The following is a 22120-nucleotide window of genomic DNA, read 5'->3' as shown; positions in this document are numbered from 1 at the left end:
CTGCTCATTTCGCTCAGTACCTTGTTTAGGCTTTACCCTTCATCTTCTTGGCGTATGCACTGAAAAAGTTGAGAACCACTGCTGGAAACTCAAGCGTCTACAGCCGAGCTCCGCTCACTTTAGCATCTTTCGGTGTTCTTTTGGTGGTTTAGCAACTTTTGCCGCTGTGGTGGTCGAGTGGTTATAGTGACGGAATCGCGATGCGAGGATCCGGGTTCGAACCCCACAGTGGTGGTCGGCTGAAGTTGGTTTTCTGCGGTTCCCAACTTCAAGGCGCAAATGCGAGCCGATCTCCCCGTTAAAAAGTATCGCCACAGAGAGCAACAGTCCTACAACGATAAATCATTCAATCATAACACTTCACTCATAGTTTGAAAAACTGGTGGCAGATGGCAGCACTACACATAAAAAGCATTACAGAGAAACACAAAAAAAACTTCACGTCAGGTTTCACTACACGTACATTCCCGCATGTACCGATTCGTTGGGGGGTGGGTGGGCGGGGTGCATGTGTGGTGTAGCAGTAGTAGGTAGGGCCTCCAAAAAATGGCTCGGGGATCCATGATGTCTTAAGTCAGCCACCTCGTTGGGCAATTTGCCATGTGGCCTGTTTGTATTGTTTGTGTACAAATACGCTTTAAAAACTTTCTGATTTGTTTAGGAAACATTAAGCATTCTTTGTTCAATTATTCACGTTCCTGACAATTAATTTGTGTTTCTGTGAACGATTTTAGAAATTCAAAGAAAATTTTATAACACACCAAACTTGTATCCTCTCTTCTAATGGAAAGAAACACTACAGTAAAAACACTAAGCTTTTGCCCACTGATGACGTGTCTCTATTCACAAATAATGCCTCTTAACCTCATTTACGGCTTATAATTTTCAAATAAGACGATGAAATCAAGAAAATTCATTAAAAATTTCCAGCTTTGTACACCCGATTTATGAAAATTTTTGCGTCGGAAACCCGTATTCTTTGCCTTCAAATAAAGCAATAAAGCATCTTATACTACTACGTACAGAGATAGACTCTGAATAATCCTTCCAGTAATCCGATATTTTTAGGCTGGTTTTCTTCGAGCATAGAAGAGGAAAACGTATCACAAGTGAGCAGAAGTTTATATTATTTGAATGAGCTTTTTCAATCAACTTGCAGTAACTCGGCGATTTCGGTAACCCAGCACACCCTGGTGGGATATGTGCCAGATTAGCGAGAATCCATTGTACTAATAATTCATATCTCTATTAGTTCCAGAAATATTCAAATACAAATACAAATACAAATACAACGCCACAACAGGCAAAATGCCCAACGAGGCGGCTGATAAAAAGATGCCCATAAAAATATGGTTGTCATATGTTCAACTCCATCGGCGTTTTTTTTTTTTTTTTTGCTACTATTTCTTTAGTTTTCTCCTCAATATTTTTTCTACAACGCTCAGATTTTGAACTTGCATGTCCCGCCACTGAAGGCAGTGTGGTATTTACGGGTTGGGGAGGCTTAGAGGACTATAGCCCAGGGCAGCAAGTTCAGAGGGATCAAGAAAAATAGAATTTTGAAACACCCTCTGCCATATCATGTTTTTACGGAAGATCAGAGGATCTGTGAAATCTGTCAACAATTGAAGAATTCATACTTCAATTGAACTAAAAAAATGAATTTTACAATCTTTTTCTTTTCGATAATTATACATAACGCAAATAATTATATATATAACTATTATATTATTCAAGGATGAAAAAAATAAAAGAAAACGAAAAAAGTAACTGCCATCTGTTAAACTGAACAGGATATTACTTAACGGAAATTGTAATATAACTAATCCATACTTGTGAAGTCTTCTTAAAATAACAATTAACAGGTTGGTTACTGTTATGATGGTGCGATCGGTAAAGGTATGGCGTGCGATACGTAGGGACAATCCTCGAGCGGTCTGGGTTCGAATCCGAACTACGCTACAACCGCGTACGTTTTTTCCGTCTCTTCGAACGGCGCCATGTATCTTCCGAAAATAAAACTATTAGCAAATGGTTTTTTTTTTTTTTTTTCAACGTCATTTTTGACGTTTCCGCTATGGACATAATGACCATTTCATCACGTTTTATGTTTGAGACATTTTATGACTTCAAAATTTTATGACGTCATTTGACGTTCATTTTATGACGTCAAAAAAACATTTTTGACGTCGGGAGGTAGGAGACATAGGAGCATAAACAGGTTCATGCTTGAGATCAAAATAACCCCCCCCCCCCGAGGAAGAATGAAAAGACCCCCTCCAAGAGTGGCAGGCCACGTCCACTGGCGCATGCGCATAGGTCTACTTAACCGCAAAAAATAGAATCGTCTTTATTTCACTAAATTACTAAATCAATTTACACCCTGCTTTAGAACTATAATAAATCGGATTTTTTCAATATGGTCTAGATGCTGTAATCAAAACATTCATTTATGTCAGGGCTCTTCAACCCGTGGCCCGCCAAAACATTTCGGTCGATTGACACAATATCATTCAAAAATAGGGTAAAACGAAGATTTCAACAAAAAAAAGTCACCCAGCTTCATATAGACTTATAACAAGGACAGGCTCATCAGTGTACAGTATTTAGCTTCATAATAAGGCTTTTAACGTAAAAGAAAACACACCCCATGCACTTCTTCACTATAAATAACTTCGAGTACATCCCATCCTCCTTGAGTGGGAGAAATCCAGAAATGAACGGAATTTCCATGGTATCGTATTTCTCGGGTGCATGGTTGCGTAAGGAGCAGGTGGATGTATGCATGTTGATTGGTTGGAAAAAGGATTTGTACAATATTGGTACAGGTTCGTTTAGTTGTGTTTTAGGTCTTTGAAGCCTTTCATCAGAAGCCTTTTAATGAGTGCACGATGGCAAACCGTGATAACAAAAAAAAAAGGAAAGTTCAAGAAAAAATGAGATTTTTTTCAAGAAAAGTGGTCATCCCTAGATGCTTCAGCGCCTGTTTTCCTTGAAGGAGGAAGGGGGGCGATGAATTCATGAAATCCAAAGGAAAACTTACTGGAGAGTTTCAAGATAAAAAGTGGGTGGGAGATTTCACATTTCTTGTCGATGTCACTGGTCATCTGAATGACCTTAACTACCACTTACTGGGAAAAGACCTACTTGTCCATAATTTTTATGACAACGTAAAAGCGTTCAAAGCGAAACTAAATTAGTCCTTCGGAAACGTCAATCGCAAAACAAAAACTGCATATAAAATTATTGAAGTTGGTAAATAGATCTACAACTTGGAAACCGGACGATTATGGACAGTGCATTTCAAATCTGAGAATGGAATTCAGAAGCAGATTTTCCGACTTCGGCGAGAACGAAATTTCTATGAAAACATTTTTCTCACCATTCTCGGTCGATATCGAAAGTGTTCCACCTGAGCTACGATTAGAATCTGTGGATTTGCAATGTGACTCTGCGGTTAAATGCAAGTTTTTGGTTGTTTTTTTTTTAATTCCTTCATTAATTGATTTTTATTCTAAGTATGTGTCTCCGAACAAAAGTATCCAGAAATACGCAATGCTTTGTTCATATCTTCTATATATAGGCAGCATATTTTTATTATATTTGCTGCCTTATAATTTATTATATTTGGCAGCACTTACGTATGTGAATAGTTGTTTAGTCGAATTAAGAATACAAAATCAAAAACTAGAACACGTCTGACTGACCAGCATTTGGAGGATACTTCACGAATAGCAACAACACAAATTTTGCCTAACATTCAAGCTTTATTCAAGCAAAAACATAGGCAAGTTTCGCATTAAATTAGGAATTACATCCACTCGCATTTGTAATGTGAGTAACCAAAGATTTTCTTTTTTATTTGGTGCGTAATTAATTCAACATATATAAATGTATAAAATCATCCATTTTCAATACAAATACAAATGCAACACCACAACAGGCAAAATGCCCATCGAGGTGGCTGAGAAAAAGAGATTCTGTTTCATACAATGCAAAAAATTCCTAAAATAATTGGTCTTCAATTCAGTTTAATTTTTTAAAACGAAAATGCCACATAATGAATCATAATGAATCATAAAGTATGAGGTACGCTTCTGATTTTAATTTGTCGTATCTGAGAATACGTGGGATCAAACTTTGGCCGGGGGGTTGGACACACTGAGATTGATTGGAGGCACAAGAAATCCCTGAGAAAAACTCAGATTTACCAACTTTCAAAAGCATTTTCCAGTAACAGAAATGTATTAATATAGCAAAAAAGAAATTTTTTGACACTATAATTTGAAATGATTTTTTTTTAAATCATTCAAAACTAATATTTGTTAAAATTAATTGAATTGAATGTTTAAATTCTATAAAATATTTTGAAAGATATTTAATTTGTGATCGTCTTTGGGCTCCCAACCCCCCCCCCCCCCGCCACTAATGAGTTGCCCGCGGAACGCGACAAATTTTTTATGTGGCCCTCGAGCTAAAACGTTGAAGACGCCTAATTTATGTATTTATTTCCCGAAACTAAATTATTTTCAATGAGTAGGAGATATATCTCTTTTGTTTGTATCCAATGCAATGGAAAGCTCTATCTGCGTGTCCTTTCTGAAAAATATTGTTGCCAATATTCAATCGTTACCCAAATCGGTATTCTGCTCAAAGAGTGACATTTAAACTAAAGTATTTTCAAAAAAGTAAGGCGACACAAAGAAATTGATTGAACAGAAATTCTCACCAAATACCATTTATTACAACAGGAAAAATTTAAAACCTTGGTTCTTCAAGCTTTTTCGTTAAAAAGAATGGTGGACTTTCGATGAAATCAGAAATTTCATAAATTAGAAGTTGAACCATTTCAAGGAGACTCCAAGAAAAGTCTGCTCCGAGAAAGCACGCTACGGCCCTGGGGAAGGGGTTGTTTTCTCTCTCTGCAGATTATTTTTTAACCTCAGGTACTTCGCTTTGCTTTAATTTCAACGATAACGCACAATTCTTGAAGTTTGGGCTGAACATCCCGATGTTAAATAACAATATCTAAAGTGATAAAAGCAACCCGCACGTTTGTGCATACAGGGTCTAAAGGAGTATGCATATAATCGCCGATAAATGTTGCGAAATTTATCAAACTTACCGAGACGAGTGGTGCACCTTGAGACGATTGTTGAAAACTTACCGAGACGATTGGTGTATATGCTTTACCGACTCAACACACATTTACCGCAGCATATATTCATATAATTCTATATTTCATCAGCTTCAAAAAAACTCATTTCAAATATACGAAGATACCCGCAATTTCTCTTATTCGAAATGGATGTGCAGGCGCTCCCCTCTTTGCTTTGGATATGTGAAATACTACTTTATTTCCATGGAAATCCTAATTAACTTACCTTATTCTGCTGCGTATAATCCCCGGATTATACGTTTAAAAAAATTACGTTGAAATCAAAACAAAACGTCGGAAATGAGTTTCTTATTCTAGATCAAAGCTGCACGAAGAGTTTTAACTTTGAAGCGGCTTTAGAGTGTGGATAAACCACCGCGTCTTATCTGCAGCTTTTTTTTTTTTCTGAGAGAGGTTTGATTAGTTATAATTACATTAAAACTTTATTCACAAAAACAAATATTTCTTAAATATTTATATATGGGGTGGATGCCAGTACAAAAATTGGCATTTTCTCCGCAAAGCCGTGTTAAACACCGCCCCTTCCCCCCCCCCCCCACTTCCTATGGAGAGATTGATAAATGAAATTCTCTCATGCGGGTTATATGCTGCTGCGGACTATATGGCGTTTTTTTTTCACACTAGCAAAGGTTACATTTGCGGATTATAAGCAACAAAATTTGATAGGGTTTGTTTAATTCTTATTCAAGATTCATATCGAGGACAGAGAAAAACAGAACGAAATGACTTACCTTCAAAGCGACTTTCTTTAATATGATTAAAATTCTTACAACTTATAGAAAACTAAATGCAACAAAAATTAAAATCGAAAATTTCACTAGTATCACCAGATTTTCATTTCGATCGAATTTATATTGAGGTTTTCGGCCCTTCTTGAAAGTCGGTTAGCATATCTTGTCAAGCAATCTCTGCATTGATTTGTGATTACGACCTTCCTGCATCCTTCATTGGCTGATTGTTATGGAGAATGGGAAAAATGGAAGATGTAGTGTTATTATTTCTGTGATGATTATTTATTATACTCATTCTTCATACTCACACACACACACACGTAAATACTCCCTATTCATATGTGGCCCACACGTAAAAACAAACACTACACAGTCACTAATTACTCTTATTAATTATTATATGTTTCAGCGAGGCTGAAAATTGTACTAATTTTTATATATTTTAAAATTGTTAAATCCCTCTTTTGTCCCACTTGACCCTGTTCGTCGACGCAGCGATTGGTCTCGTTCGACGGGGAATAAAATCAAGAAATTGAATTCAAGATCTCAGAACTTTCAATTCGTAATTTCTGCAGAAATTCAAATTTCATCAAATTCCAGATTTCTATCATGATCGTGTTTCGACATGAAACTTTGCTTGCTCTCCCTTCCCTAGTCCCTCCTCCTCTTCTCCCCCCCCCCCAGGGGTGAGTCACCATTTTCGCGCGTTTTCATCGAGAGGAGCATGACGTGGTCATCCCGTGACCCCTCCGCGTCCAATCGGAAGTCAGACAAAGTTCAAGATCTGGAGAAAAGTGGAGAAAAAACGGGGCTTTTTGCTCGATGAGATGATGCTGTTCGGTGACACTCTCCTCTGTCTCCGTGGGTCTCTCGCCCCGACTCCCCCCTTGAACTCTCGTTGTCTATCAAGGCAAGGGGATCCCGTTTCCTGAGCTTTCCTAAATAAAAGATCCTCAGGACTTTCCATGGTGCTACGACTTCTTCGTATGACGCTGGTCAACCGCTACCCGAGTACCATTGCGACGTCAGCTGCCTCCAGAATGCGACGTCTCCGATATCATAACCACCACGCTTGTCAACCGCTACCCGAGCACCATTGCGATGTCAGCCGCCTCCAGAATGCTACGTCTCCGATATCATAAACACCATGCTGGTCAACTTCCATAATCAACTTCCACACTGTCTTCCTCGGTTACGCAGCTTCCACCTCATTGCGACTAGAACTGCCCTCCTCCGATATGCCGCGTCCTTGATGATGAACCCCGATGAATTCTGACGGTCAACCAGATCTTCCGTCGTCGATCATGCTCTTATCCTGGACCGTAAGTAAATTAACTCTAATCCTCTGACAAAGCATATGTTCCGCCCAAGTAATGTCATTACCCTCCCCCATCTCGACAGCTACACCATCATGCGAGTTGTAAAGAAACTGTAAAAGGTGTTAAATTTTTTTGTCTGTATAATTCCATAGGGGATCCCTAAGTTCATACCAAGTGTTATTGTTTTGCTCATTGTACATTAAAATTTTCAATATATATTTTCAATTGTCAATGGTTAGTTGAGATTGTGTTTTTTTTGTTGTTGTAAGTTTTTCAGCTATAACGAACCTGGGTGCATTGAATAATACCCCTCCCCTCTCTTCACGGCCAACCCTAGTTAAATTTCTGAATAAGTTATATGGTAAACTTAATGCACTAAGAGTTAATCTAAATAAACTATATAACACTGATCGACCACTCCAAATTAGGGCTGTCACCAAAATATCCCCCCGAATGTCTATCACCCCGCCCATCCAACATTTACGAATTTGAAGTGTCAACAGTCTCTCTCGATACGTATATACACTCTATTGTGCGTGTTTTTTTAAATTCAAAAGCAATCAATGGCTCAACCCCGCTTGAAAAGTCATAAAAACGTTAAAATAACGATCATTTTACATTCCTATCTTCTAACTCAACAGACATAGCTGTGTCCAGTTTCCTATAGTATTGGTTCTAAATCGAAGATTATCAACCTTCTCCACTTTTGCAGGAAAGATCTTTTACTGTGAACTTTTCCACTTGTACAGAGCGAACTGCGCTGAAAAGGGAGTTCGATCAACGGTCATGCAAAACTCAGCTAATCGTAACTTCCAACTGTTCTACATCTTCTTTTAATGGCGACAAAAGACCACCCGATCTGTTCCTGGAAAATCTCGCATTTTTCTCTTTTAGATGTTACCTTTCCATTTCCTAAAACATGGTCATAAAAATCACTCTAGTTCCCGAACATTTTTCTTTTTGGTTCGCGGTGCCCTTTGTGTATCATCCAAATGTTTTCCACTGTGCCTCAAATTGTAATGGGTAAACCTACCTTCCAATTGCAGGCCACTAGATTAAGTTAACACAATGATTCACATTCCCAAATAATATATAACGTAGTGGAAAAAATAATGTGTTAATAAACTGGCGCACTATTTAATTAATAAATCTATTTGGTGCGACGTATTATCACTCTTCCACATAGTACCTTAGCAAGGTCCAAAACAATGCCGTGAAGCATATCTAGCAACAACAATCCTAATGGAATAAAGCAATACCTCGTATACATTTTGCACCTTAAACTTTTTTCGCCTTTTCAACAACAGAATTGGGGAGTCCATGGTTATGGAATCTGGTTCACAAAGCTGTTTAAAAAAAATAAATTGAATTTTTAACATAAGTTTTTCATTAGTTTTTTTGAAAGGAAAATATGTCTTTTTAGTGTCCTGTTTTGGCCACACCTTACCAAGGCCTCCTAGATAGATACTGTCTAGAAGCCTCATTGGAGGCTTTACCATTACTCACCGGGTATGTTCAGTCCTGTTATGTTTGGTTCTGTTATGTTTTGTTTCTGTTATTTATGACTTGCTACAATTTTTAAGAGCACACACATACGATGCACTCAGGGGTGGCTCGAGACAAAATCTCTACCCGAGCGGGACCTAATTTTGGGTCCCTGACCTCCCCTAATTAAAAAAATACTTTTGCTTCAATAGGTTTGTTTTGATGCATTCAAAGGAACAGCGCTATTTTATGTCACAGCAAATATATCGAGTTTTTTTGGCATTTTACCTTGGATTTGGTGCTCCTCCCAGAGCGGGCAGAAATCATTTTCTGTAATTTATTTCGCCCTTTCACTTCGGATTTCTAGAGCACAGCCAGTGTGACTGAGCTGCCTTTGGTTGCACTATCATGAAAGTCTGGCGAGTCAGGAGACGGAGCAGTGATCGGAGGCTCCAAGGTGCATGGGTTTTCTCATGAAAGAGAGCACATTTTTGTTTCTTCTCGTGTGAAAGGTAGAAACGAGGCCCAAGTGAAGGATTACTATTTAAAATGGTCAGCAAATCATAGGTTTTAATGCATTCATTTTTTTTTAATATTATTAATTAGAATCAGAATTATTTATTCAATATTTTTTTTTTTTTTTTTTTTTGAAATACTGTACGGTGGTGGCGATTCGATTCTGCATTTTCAATATATAAGTCAGGAAAAAAAAGGCATGAAAGACCTCTGGTTCAAAATCTTCCCCACATAAAAAAACACCTTCATTTCCTTCAGTGAATCCGTCTTATTTGCAATTCTCCCCAGAACACCGGAAAACACTCTTGGTCCCATTAGCATAAAAATCGGGTGACCGAAGGAGATTCCTCTATTCTTTTTATTTTTACAGCACAAGAAAGAGAAGGTTGTCTTTCCTCCAAAATCTCCTGCAGGGGTAAACGAAAAGCAAAGAACTCAAGTGTGTGTGTGTATTTTTATGTGACCAAAATCGCTATGTACTGTACGTATATAGCTGCACTGCCCATCGATTCCTTCCTTTTCCAAAAATAACTGAAATATTATATACTAAAACCTTCAATTTTTTTTCATCTGACATTTTTTTATGTACACTGCTCAAAACAATTAGGGGAGCAAGCAAAAAAGTGAAGAAAACCGTGCTAGACAGCCACGTATTGACATACAATGGATAGTACACGCGTATCAATGCGCAATACAGAAAAAAGACGTAAAAGAATTTGGAATTAAGCTTTAATTCTTTGAAAATATGGAAAAAACATGAAAAGATGATTTAGGTCAACAATTTGGTTACATGTAAACGATAAAAAAAAGTACTGTTTAGACATGATGCATGAGTTTTAATAGGGCGTGTGGTCTCCTCGAACAGCTAAGACTGCTGCACACCTGTTTGCCATGGATGCGATGAGGTTATCGATCAGACTTTGGGGAATACTGTTCCACTCCTCAAGAAGTGCAATCTGCAAGTCTCGGACAGTAACAGGCGGCCTTGGTCGCGCAGCAATGCGTCGGATTCAGGTCAGGAGAGCACGCTGGCCATTCCATACGCTGTATTGTTTCAGCTTCAAGCATGTTCTCCACCAGACGAGCTCTATGCGGTCGGGCATTATCATCCTGGAAAACAAAGGAATCTCCAATAGCTCCAGCGTAAGGGATGACATGAGGTCGTAGTATCTCGTCTGCATACCTTCGGGCCGTCAAAGTGCCATTCCGAATGATATGCAGGTCCGTACGTCCGCCTATGCTGATTCCACCCCCATACCATCCAACCAGCTCGTCTGTAATGTGACCTTTCACGAACTAATGCGGGGTTATTTCGAGTGCCCCTGTCCCTCCATACCAGAACACGTCGGGTGTCACACTCCAGACTGAATCGGGACACGTCTGTAAACAGCACTTGGCTCCAATCATGTTGCTCCCAATCTCGATGTTCAGCAGCCCATCTTCTTCGGGCCGCACGGTGGCGTGGGGTCAACGGAATGCAGATCATTGGCCTACGTGCATAGAGCCCTCCTTCATGAAGCCGATTACGTACTGTTTGGCTGGACACCCTTCGTCCTGTTGCCAAGAGCAACCGTCTTTGCAGCTGCGTAGCATTCTCTGTTCTGTTTCGACGGGCTGTTAACCGTACATACCGGTCATCAGTTGCTGTAGTGGCGCGTGGCCGACCTTGCCCTGGTCGACGTCTAACATTTCCTGTTTCTTGGAATCGATTCCACAGCCTTGCAACAACACTTCTGGCGACTCCAACAGCGTCCGCGACACTACGTTGTGTTTGCCCGGATTCCAGTCTGCCTATAACACGCCATGCCATGGATTCCGGTAAATCACGTTGTTGAGACATCCTCAAGTCACCTTGTCTCCAAAAAAAATACTGCGCAATCGAATTTCACAGTTACGGCAGTAAAACAGACGTTTCTGCAACATCCCGATTTCTGCCCTTATCTCCTTGTTCTGGTTTTTGACGTCATGAACTTTGATTTGCATATGAAGTTTTCTTCTTCCGTTTCCTGCTTGGCTTTAAATTATGGATGATTCATTTTATGTTACTTATCGGTATACATCTTTGCGTAATTTTGTTAAAACCATGTGCTCCCCTAATTGTTTTGAGCAGTGTATATTTGTAGTTTTTTTTTTTTAAATACGTACCTTAAATATATTTTTCTAATAATGTATATCTAAGGTGTTTCGGCGCACCTTATCGTTTGGCGCCATTTGCAATTGCACCGGTCGCACTGCCGTAAGACCGCCCCTGATCAACGGTGTGGATTTGTATAAACATGCATGCTTTCACATTTATATACCATAGGTAAATTTTGCTATTGCCTTACAATTTCACAGTACAATGTCCTCTGAAAAATGTTTTTCAACATGCCCCGATTTTTATCTGTGAATTTTTGCCTTATGTCCATCTTTTTATCAGTATTTGTCCCGGTTTCTCAGTCGTATAATCTGGCAAACTTATTCCAGGCCTGCACCTGCTGACATGTCCGGTTCCGTACTGTAAATTGGCTATGATTCTATAAGCAGGGTGAATTTGTAACTTTGGGACTTCTTCGACTCCATCAGCGTGGCATATTGTAATTAGCGGTTTCACCAATTTTAGGTTTTTTAATTGGTGACTTTTTGAATTTTCGTATTTTTTTAAAATCTCGACTTAAAATTAAATCACTTGCAGTATATATTTTTATGGAAATAAATCAATTTATTTTTTAAAAATCATTAAGTATGTCTAGTGATAATATTTTTCGGGCATCTATTATTTTAAGTTACTTGTCCGACCGGGCATGTAACTTTTTGGAGATTTGTCCAGCCCTGGTACATAAACGTTTTTATAGTATCTTCTATAGATACTCTTTAGGCTTATTCTGTTTCATTCACAGTGAACGTCATTCTCAATGCAATGGTTTCTTCAATAACTTTCACGACAAAATAATTCGTTGTCTTTTCCTTTACGCCTTCAAATCGGTACAGTTATCGGCTTTTTCGCTGAAATGTGTCGTATCTTTTATGTCTTTTCCATTCTGAATGGAAACCATTACGTGCATATCATTACAGTGTTTTGTTTTTCAATAGCTAAACATTCAGTTTCTAACTGATCGAAATACGCATTTATGGGTGAATAAGGGAATTTTTGAATTGAGGTCTTTTGTTCAAAACCAGGCTAAAAGTTAAAAAGTGGAATGAGCAACCACAGGGCACAGAGTTAGGAGGAACAAATGAGAAGTATGAAAAAAAACGAACCTAATTCATTATAATTGTAACTCGCTATTATCATTCTTCATTCACGAGTTCGAAAGAAGAACAAGAAGCAACTACACCACTGTACGTACGTGCCATCGTTTTGCGTGTGTGTTCCCTTGTTCTTTCATTTCCAGCTCGTGATGTCGGCAATCGTAAATTTTCCAGCAGAGAGTAGGAAAGAGTCGTTAAACGGATGGTGATCAATAATCGTTTATTATTAGAGCCGAAGAATTTCCGCTTCCGTCAGTTAAACGAAACCAATTTCCGATAGTTTCATTTCATGGTGGGTTGCTGCACTTTTTTCTCGACAACTCGTCGCTGGTGTGCACGGGAATTACTCGAAATAATTGACTTATTTTATTGCGTGGAAAGACGTTGTTTGTTGTTGGTTTTTTTTTCTATCTCAAGTTTGTCTTTATTTAGTCGCGAAATACCTGTTTCTGAGCACCCTGTAACATTATCGTTTTGGAAAGAATGAAAGCAAGTTTTACCTCAAAATATGGAAGACAGATAGCTGCACCAGCAAGAACATGAATTGCACAATGCTTACAACATAAATACGTTAGATTATACCACACATACACTAAAAACCACACATTCCGGCATCAACCAGTTCATTAAAAATTCCTTAGAGCAGTGTTTTCCCCATCTTTTTGACGTCGATCCCCCCTTGACACCCCCTTCCGTTGCGACCTCCCCCCCCCCCTGCATAAAATCTAAAGTGGAATGACTTTTTTTTATAATTTGCATGTCATAAAAAAATTGCATGTCACAGCACAAAATGTGTTATTAATGCGATGATAGGTCTAAATGAAAATGATCTCGTGGACCCCCCGGGGTCTGTGAATCGCAGGTGGGGAAATAAATGTAGATACATGTATGTAGTTATGTAGTATCCCACATATTACACCAAATGTGATAAATCGATTATTATGCAAGATCACCGATCACCTCTGTAAGTTTGATAAATTTCATTGCATTTACCACTTTTACTGGTGATTATATCGTAGCATAAATTCTCAAGTGAAGTTGGTAAATTTGATGAACATGGAAGATATATAGAAATATTTCGTTCATTTATCCACTTAACAGTTTTTCTGGGGGTAATGCACGCGCCTATAGAAAAGTAAAATTTTTTGTCAGTCTTGTATAAATGTTGTCTTTCTTCATATTTTACAGTCGAACTTGGTTAATCCGAAGTCCAAAGTCACTGGGAAAAAGTTCGAATTATCCAATCAGTTGATTCTGGATCTACAAAATGAATACAAATTTCAATTTAATCACCAACATTCACATAGGATAATAATGAACTAAAGTTCAATCATAAGTTACGAAACTGTTTCTTAGATTTTAATAATTTATAATTATGATATAGTTGATCTTAGCTGCTGCTACATTATTCCGCACTTTTGGAATCTCAGCATCACTGCAGAATTTCTTGACCATGTTCAAAGCCTGAATTACGAAAACAGCTCATGATCATCTGTTATGCAACTGTTACCCCAAATTTTGCTTATCATTCTAATGCTTGCTACCAAAGAAATATATTTTCATTAACGTACTACACAATCTGAAGTTTCCATACTCTTAATGACGACAAAATGATTCATATTTTTAGTGGTACACCTTGGTCTATAGATTGAAAAGCATAATCGGTAATAAGTGGCACATATTCTCTATGCACTCCATCTGAACAATCTTAAAATCGAATTTCTCTGGGTTCAAGGCGCAAATGCGAGAAAATAATAACTCCGTAAAAGGCACGCTGGATTTTCACTTGCTCAGCTACATTTTTATGATAATGCCATTAACCGTTATACGGCTTTATTTTTCAACCGTACACACCTGGTCCATCAATATTGAAGCAATTTAGCACCATAATTGCGGTCACGATAGGTTTCAATAGAGTATAATGTTAGTCAACCTTGCATATAACGTTAGTGAAAACACAAAAACCTCAGATATAACTACATACTTCTTACGCTTGCTTCATTATTGCGTTTTTCCCAAAAGAGGTTCCCAGAATTGGGAATTATTTTCCCACATCGAGGCAATGCTCGTCTGTTGTTTTATTAGTAATACAACTTCTGAAGAAAAAAATTGTTTATTATAATGTTTTGAGGCTCCAAAAAATTGGCATTTCCGTATTTTCCTTCTTTTTACAATAATGTTCCGTTTTTTTCAACTAAAGTTATTCGTAATCTTTAAAAATTCAGGAATGAGCTCAATTTGCATAATTTATAAATAGTGCAATGAATATGAATATACTGTAAATATCATCTCGCATACCATCGCGCATATTCGCCATGTTTCAACTTGTTTTCCGTGAAATAGATTTTAAATCACACTGCAGACCTGTTATAATGCCATTGTATTTTTCATCTTAATGGTTGGTTATTCATAATCATAAGAAATATTTGACAATTTCACCGGCAGAAATTTTTGCGAGAATTGTGATGGTATTTTTAATCTCACAATTTCTCGTACTTTCTCGATCAAAATTTGATCATATTTGATATGATCAAATTATTTAATTAATTTGACCGCTCTTTAGTCCAGGATTCCTAACCTTTTGTTTTTTTTCAGCCCCATCCCAAAATCGACAACACAACCGCCTTTTACCCATTTTGACCGCTCTTCCTATTCATGACAAAATGGGACAAATTTTTTATGTATGTGTGATAACCGGTTATACAGTGGAACTTCCCTAACGGATACTCCCCATTAACGGTCACTTTTCTGTTCCCGGTCCCGTGAAACAGGGCTTTAATGTATTTCACTTCCTGTTAACCGACACTAAAATCAGGCAAACTCTAACTTTTTTTTTTTTCAAACTCTAATTTATTAATTTTTGTCCATAAACCGAGACTTTATCATATTCAACTAAGATTATGTTTGATCCCAAGCTCGTGTTGGCAAATAAGATATAATTAAATAATTAACTGAGCATAACTATGGTCCAGGATGGTGAATTCGAACAGTAATTATGGGTTTGTTTGTTGATAGGTGTGGAGAAAACCAACATTACAAATGTTGTTTTTTTATGAATGTTTTTACCTCTTCTTCACTAATTTTAATTTAGTTTTTATTACAAAATATGCATGTGTAGCGAGCACGTATCATGTACGAATAAAAATAATTAAATGGTTTAATGAATAAAAGAATGTTTTTATAAATTTTTCCATATTTATCAAATTTTCACAATTTTTGGAATTATGCATAATCGAGTAAAAGTTGTAAATGTAGTAAAATTTAATCAAACTTTTTTTACCTAGATGACTGGTGATTATGCATAACCACCGGTATTGTCACAGTAACATATACATTTTAATGTATAGAAACCAATTGCGACCGAAGCCAAACGTCGTTTAAATGTATAAGTCGTATAAACGAGGTTCCAATGTTTATTGTACTTCCCCATTAGCGAACTCTCCCCGTTAGCGCACAAAATTTTTGGTCCCATGGGTGTCCTTTATCAAGAGGTTCTATTGTGTTTAATTAACATATCTGAGAAGTTTCAAAAATCGGACATTAATTTGGCAGGTTTTTCTTTGTAATTAATGTAAATTTCCAATTTATTAACTTTTTGATTGATTTTAATTAATTTACTTAATTCAATCAAAATAATTAGTTATTAAGATACTGGGAAACCTCATGTGCTACGTCACAAAAAAATGTAAATATAAACTATAATAATAATACTAAATAATATAAACTATATTACTATGAAGAAATTTCAAATTTTTTACTATGCACTAGACCTCTCTCGCTAGAGACACTTACTATATATATAGAAATGTCCTCCCACTTGTTAATAAAAGATTCATTGAAAGACTGGTTATTTGTACAGATGCAGATTACAAGGAAGAAAATTTATCTCTGCCCGCACACGGACTCGAACCCCGATCTCTGGCTTGGGCTGGCCCATAAGAGCCCCTGTCCTAGTCGTAATAAAAAAAACTTCACGCACATTTGATTTCATCTGATTATATTTCCCGTCAATAAAAGGTCTTAGAAACGTCAACTTCGATTGCGACGACGAAATCACTTAAGTGATTCGTGGTGCTGTTCCGGATCACTTAATCAAGTGGCCCGTGACACACCTCAAGTCAATGAAGTGGCCAACACTCTCCTAATGGTTAATGAACACGCTTGGTCTACAGAAATTGCGAGTATTTGATGGATATAACTGACGTCTTTTTAAGAGAGAGAAAGATTTGGAGTTCGAGTCGGAAGTGAAAGCGTTAAATAATTGAGGTTTTTTTTACGTCCAATAAATTAATTATTATCACATTAAAATGTATAGAAACCGATTGAGACCGAAGCTAAACGTCGTATAAATGTGAAAGTCGTATATCTGAATGCCATGTAAATGAGGTTCCGCTGTATTTTAGATCTGCTGATCGCTGTGGAAACAGGCAACCGCATACAGGCAAGATGGACACCGTATTATATCGATTGCCGACATCCTAAATCTGAGTTTTGCTACTGCTCTGACTACTACTACTACTTTACCGGGCATGCATCTCGTGAACATCCCTCTGGGGAATTTCTTACGAACTGATATACGTCAGAGGCCATGCCATAAATACATAAGGACCACACAGCATTCCATGTGTGTGTGTGACCCTAATGCACTTATGTTGTCGGTTTAGCTGTTTTCCGATCCCTACTGGTGCAAGTTCCGATTGCTATTTGCAATTTTCATTTCCAAAATATAGATATTTTGGAAATATGGATTTGGAAAAGTGAAAATTGCAAGTGTCTGGATTTTCATGTTATATGAATATCGTGTTGAAGGTCTGCTGCTCTCGGCGGAGACACCTTTCAAATGAGAGACCATCTTGCATTCGCGCCGCGAAGTTGATAAACAGCAGAAAACTACTACTACTATAGTCCGTTTCAGGTTAACTTTGCAGTGAAGGGGAAGCTACGAGGGAACCGCATCACTCGTTGCTATGGGAACGAAAGCCTCTTAACCAATGTATCGATGCGCGGCCTCGGTAAGGTATGGCCGATTCTCGCCAATCTCACTGAGAAAAATATTTTTTACGTGTAACGTAATTGCACAGTTAAATTAGTAATAATTATAGAATTAAAAGAAAACCATTGCCGATACTTGCAGAAATTAAAGTGAGGTTTATGAAATCATTTGTTTTGTTTTTTGATTAGAAAGTGTTTTAAAATTTAGAAAAATTAATTAGCTTCTATCAGCGTGTCGTTTACTCTTCATTGATGTGCCGTAAGTAACACTAAAAATTTCAAAAAACAGTCATATGTTTCTGCAATATTTCCCTTCCCTCAGCTGAAATTTATTTACGAAAAAAAATCCAAACAATATTATTAAATAAACGTATAATTTTAAAATACTGTATATTAACCATGGCTCTCAAAAACTTGGGGATTTTTAATTTTTTCTTCAATTTATATGGAAAAAATTAATGTTAAATAAATTAAGAAGAAGCAGGTTAACTCTGTTTTCACGTGTAAATGCAGGAATAGCACCAAATAATAATAATGATATGGAAAAGTTTAGAATTTTTTTACTCACTTTTCTTGCCGAAATTTCCGTCACTCGACCTCCCCCCCTTCCCCGAACGTTATACGTCGATGCCACTTGTTTTCACGACAGCTTTAGTCTTTTGTTACGGTTGATGTGCTGCTCATGGTTATTACGGATTATTCTTATGGAGTTTTGTTTACAACGAATATTCAAAAACCAAAAATATAGTATTCAGGAATGGAAGAGCAGAGAACTTTAGCGTGGCTATCTCTGGTGAAAATAAAGACACAACTGTCACATAAAAGATGAAAGCCCAAACCACTGTGGACCCCCCCCCCCTTATTTATTTTATCTGAAGAGACACTAAAGGCAAGGGGCATCCAGAGAAACCGGTGGGTGGAAGATGGCGTCCGTTCGTGTGAGTGGAAGTCGCGACTCTGTCAACACTCTCCGTGATCGGAAACTAAAACTATCCCATAAACATGGCAAAAAATAAATAATTAAAAAAAAAGGAAAACCTAACCAAAACTTCTGCACCCATAAACAGCCTCTCACAATAGTATCTGCAATCTCGTGGAAGAGAAACACTTCTTGTAATCTATGAGTGAATATCTGAACTCACTGAGCCTATTTTTGGGAGAAAATAAAACTGATTGAATATTCGTTTTTATGTAAGCCTATAACTGCATGTAAAACTGAATGACAAATTGTATCGTTATGGAAAATTCAACCAAATAACGAAAAAAAATATATATATACAGTATACAATTGTGTAACGGAAAAAAAACACGACAGTGATATTGGCGGGGAAAATCTCTAGGATATCGCGCCAGAGTGTCGTTGCCGTTGCTATGGATTTTTGATAATGGTAACCAATATTTTTTACAATTTAAAAATTTTAAACAAGTAAACATCGGTTCAAAACGATGTTTTTTCAGTATTTTTTTCAAAATCATAGAAAAAAATCGAAATATTCTGTATAAAGGTTCATCTTAAACCTCCGATATATAACTATATTTTGCGGCGAAGGAATATACTCTCTACCTTTCTTTCACTGCAAAGTTAACCTGAAACAGACTATAGTAAACCGCACAATGCACTTCGTAAACATTACTACGAGAAACTCTTAACGAATTGGTGCGTGACGCAACGTGCAATGTGTGTTGTGAGCTAATGATGCTTTCTGTCTTCCGAATTCACAAGGCAAACAACTCAGCAGTTTATAACTTTTGCCTGCTCATATTATGCGTAAATTTTAAATGATGTAGGCCTGATTTCCCTCTGTGGTGACCACTAGTACTACTACTACTGTTTTGCTCTCTCTCTCTCTCTTTTTTTAGATCCAGTCACGAACTTCGGCGTAGCTGGAGAAAAGGCGTCAGTTCCGTGCAACATTTCGACTCCGCTCGCGGATGATCAAGTGTCCCTAATCCTGTGGTATCGGGTCGATGCGCCGAATCCGATATACACTCTGGATGCCAGGAAAGTCGCCATCAAGAAAGCTCGTCACTTTCCTAGCCGTGAACTGGAGGGTCGAGCCTTCTTCGACATAACCGTCCATCCGCCTACTCTGATCCTCGCACCCGCCAGAGTCGAAGACGAAGGAGACTACCGATGCCGCGTAGATCTAAGAAGGACGAGAACTCTTATACTGTATACGAGACTCAAGATAATAGGTAAACTTGGTGTTACATATTGACTATTCTCCCCCCCCCCTCAAAATGACAGAATGTGTGAAAATAAGAAACTCTGTCTTATCGGTAATATCTTTCAAAAAAATTAGGATTTAACATCAAGAGAGACGGGCTTCATTATTACCCGCGAATGAAATAAGGAGGTTTCAATCACTTGTAGCCGCATGTAATGCTCGAGGATTATTTCATGATAATTTGACGGATATTACTGACTGAAGAATGTGTCTAAAAAAACAGAGCGAAAATATATTGAAGCAGCTCTTAAAACGCCACGCTTACATAGGCATAAACTTGTATCCGTCCCATGTTCAGAGCCTTCACCACCCCCCCCCCCCAACATTTGCCACAGTAACCTATGGAAATATTAGGTTTGAGACCCCCCTCCCCCAATAGCTGTGAGCCCTCTCAACATTTTCAACTAACATTTAACTTTATGCCTATGCACGCCATCTTTCTGACACAAATAAATCAAAGCTTGCTCTGCTAGCATACTGTACACTTTCGAAGAGATTTAGGAGCACTAAGCATGCTGACTAATTTCATCATCGGCCTCCGAATAGTTTTTTCCGCCATTCTAGTACCGTCAAATAGGGGTTAACTTGGGTACATATTGGAATTTTTTTATTTTGTCTCTGCTCTAACATGTACGTGCTATAATTTTAAATGTCGCCATAGCTGCTGTGAATGAAATAGGGACGTGATTCCAGGTCCAGCTGCAAGAGTGAGCCTCCATGATACAAAATTGTGCCCAAATCTTTCACGCAATTATCCTGTCTTTTTTTCTCCCCGCGTACTTTTATCATAACCTGTGTTTTATGGTGTCATGAAACCATTGAACCAAAAACTTTGTTTACAAAACTTAGTGGTTACATGTTACGGTCCTGATAGAAGTTTGCTTTGGTAAATATACTTATTGTTTCAATTGTGGATGATAAATTAATTAAATCAGATTTCTAAGCTAACCCATTAACGCCGGTTGGTAAGAAAATGTGCCATCCGAAATTTTAATTTTTCTTCTTTGCAATAAACGGGGGGGGGGGGGGAGAGTGGTTCCCACTCAGTGTTTTTTTTTTTTTCTTTCAAAAAATCGAAGTCGTTAATGGTTGTATGATTCGTGAAATGTTTAAGAATTGCGAGATTGCTTAGGGGACAGTATTTAATATTAGTTGCTCAAGGAAAAGGAATAGCCATTGATGACGTGGGCAGTCTAAACCCTGAGGAGGAATCAATCAGTAGTACTAATCATAGTAAACCAAAAATAATTGAATAAACCGCATAAGTGACAGAAAAGTGAAAAAACCAGCCGTTTCATGCCATAAGTTTCTTAAATCGATGCTCCTTGCATCATAAGATATGAAAGATAAACATGCTGCCAACCAAAAACAATTTGATGAAGGAAAAAATAGATCCGACATCAAAGTTGGGGGTTTAATTTCTGCCAAATATGAGGGAAGAAAATACCCAGGCCCGATGACTGAAATCTTTGATGATGAATATCACGTAGATATCACGGATATCTACATGATATACTACTTGACATTCGTATACATTAACCCTTCGACAGTTACGCATATTCAAAGAAAATCTTCTGAATCTGGCACACGATTTTACCAGAATCCTTTGAAAAACGGCAGGGCATCTTCGACAATCAAGACGATGCCTTCCCCCAGTTGTCAACAGTAGGGTGCCGGATTTTCACTGATAGGATTCCTCCCACCGCAATAATACGGCCAAAGGTATGAATAGGTCTTTTGTAAGTTGACGATAATAGCCTTACTGAGTGTAAAAGGTCCATGAAATTCAGGGAATAAGTTTTCCGTCAGTGAAAATTCTTCTTTCCATCTGTTTCTTTGAGTTCACACAAAATGATTCCCATTTATAGTGATTATAAAAATTACAGCAATATCAAAATCTGCTATACTTTGATATTCACATACATTCGATTAAAAATAATTAAATTGAGTATCACTATGGATACATCTGATACGAATTCGTATACAAAAATGTATAAACAATAGCTATAATTTTCCGTAATAGAGTGGTGTCACATTTAACTTTTACGTGAATTTTTAGCTCCAATCATCGGCCAATTCTAGGTCTCACGGCCTATTTGACAATTTTTTTTAGTACTATAGCTTCGATGATTCTAATGAACTTTTATGAAAATTTTTACAATCCAGAATATGGATTAGTGTCCAACCTTGGGGTCCCTTATGATTCTCATCATTTTTTTCCATGCCGTCACTTTGAAAGGGGCCCCGAGCGCAGGGCATGCTGTCTTAAACCACGAGCCCAACTAGTCACGGCCCAGAGGCATGGAGTGCAGACGGGGGGGGGGGGGAGGGCAAAAATAAAATCAGGTTAAAGTTTTCAAAAGTAAACACGTAGAGGGTCCACGATGCTCTTAAGGCGATCGTGCCTGGGGCCCTGCTTCAGGATAGGGGGGGGGGATG

General features: G+C 37.8%; 1 protein-coding gene across 6 annotated transcripts in view; it reads left to right on the top strand.

Moving 5' to 3' along the window:
* The window catches only part of LOC149064563 (nephrin-like), a 144973-nt gene that overhangs the window by 42480 nt on the left and 80373 nt on the right, over positions 1–22120 (top strand). For all 6 annotated transcript variants that reach the window (XM_089255448.1, XM_089255447.1, XM_089255449.1 and 3 more), the window contains exon 2: positions 19314–19649. In XM_089255448.1, the coding sequence (XP_089111574.1) occupies positions 19314–19649 (336 nt within the window). The remainder of the gene's footprint in view (positions 1–19313; positions 19650–22120) is intronic.

The sequence above is a fragment of the Pholcus phalangioides genome, unplaced genomic scaffold (genome assembly GCF_987345545.1).
Source record: "Pholcus phalangioides strain wild (caught in Gottingen) unplaced genomic scaffold, Ppha-v1.0 ptg000042l_1, whole genome shotgun sequence".
NCBI classification, from domain to species: Eukaryota; Metazoa; Arthropoda; class Arachnida; order Araneae; family Pholcidae; genus Pholcus; species Pholcus phalangioides.
This window is presented reverse-complemented; position numbering and strand designations above follow the sequence as displayed.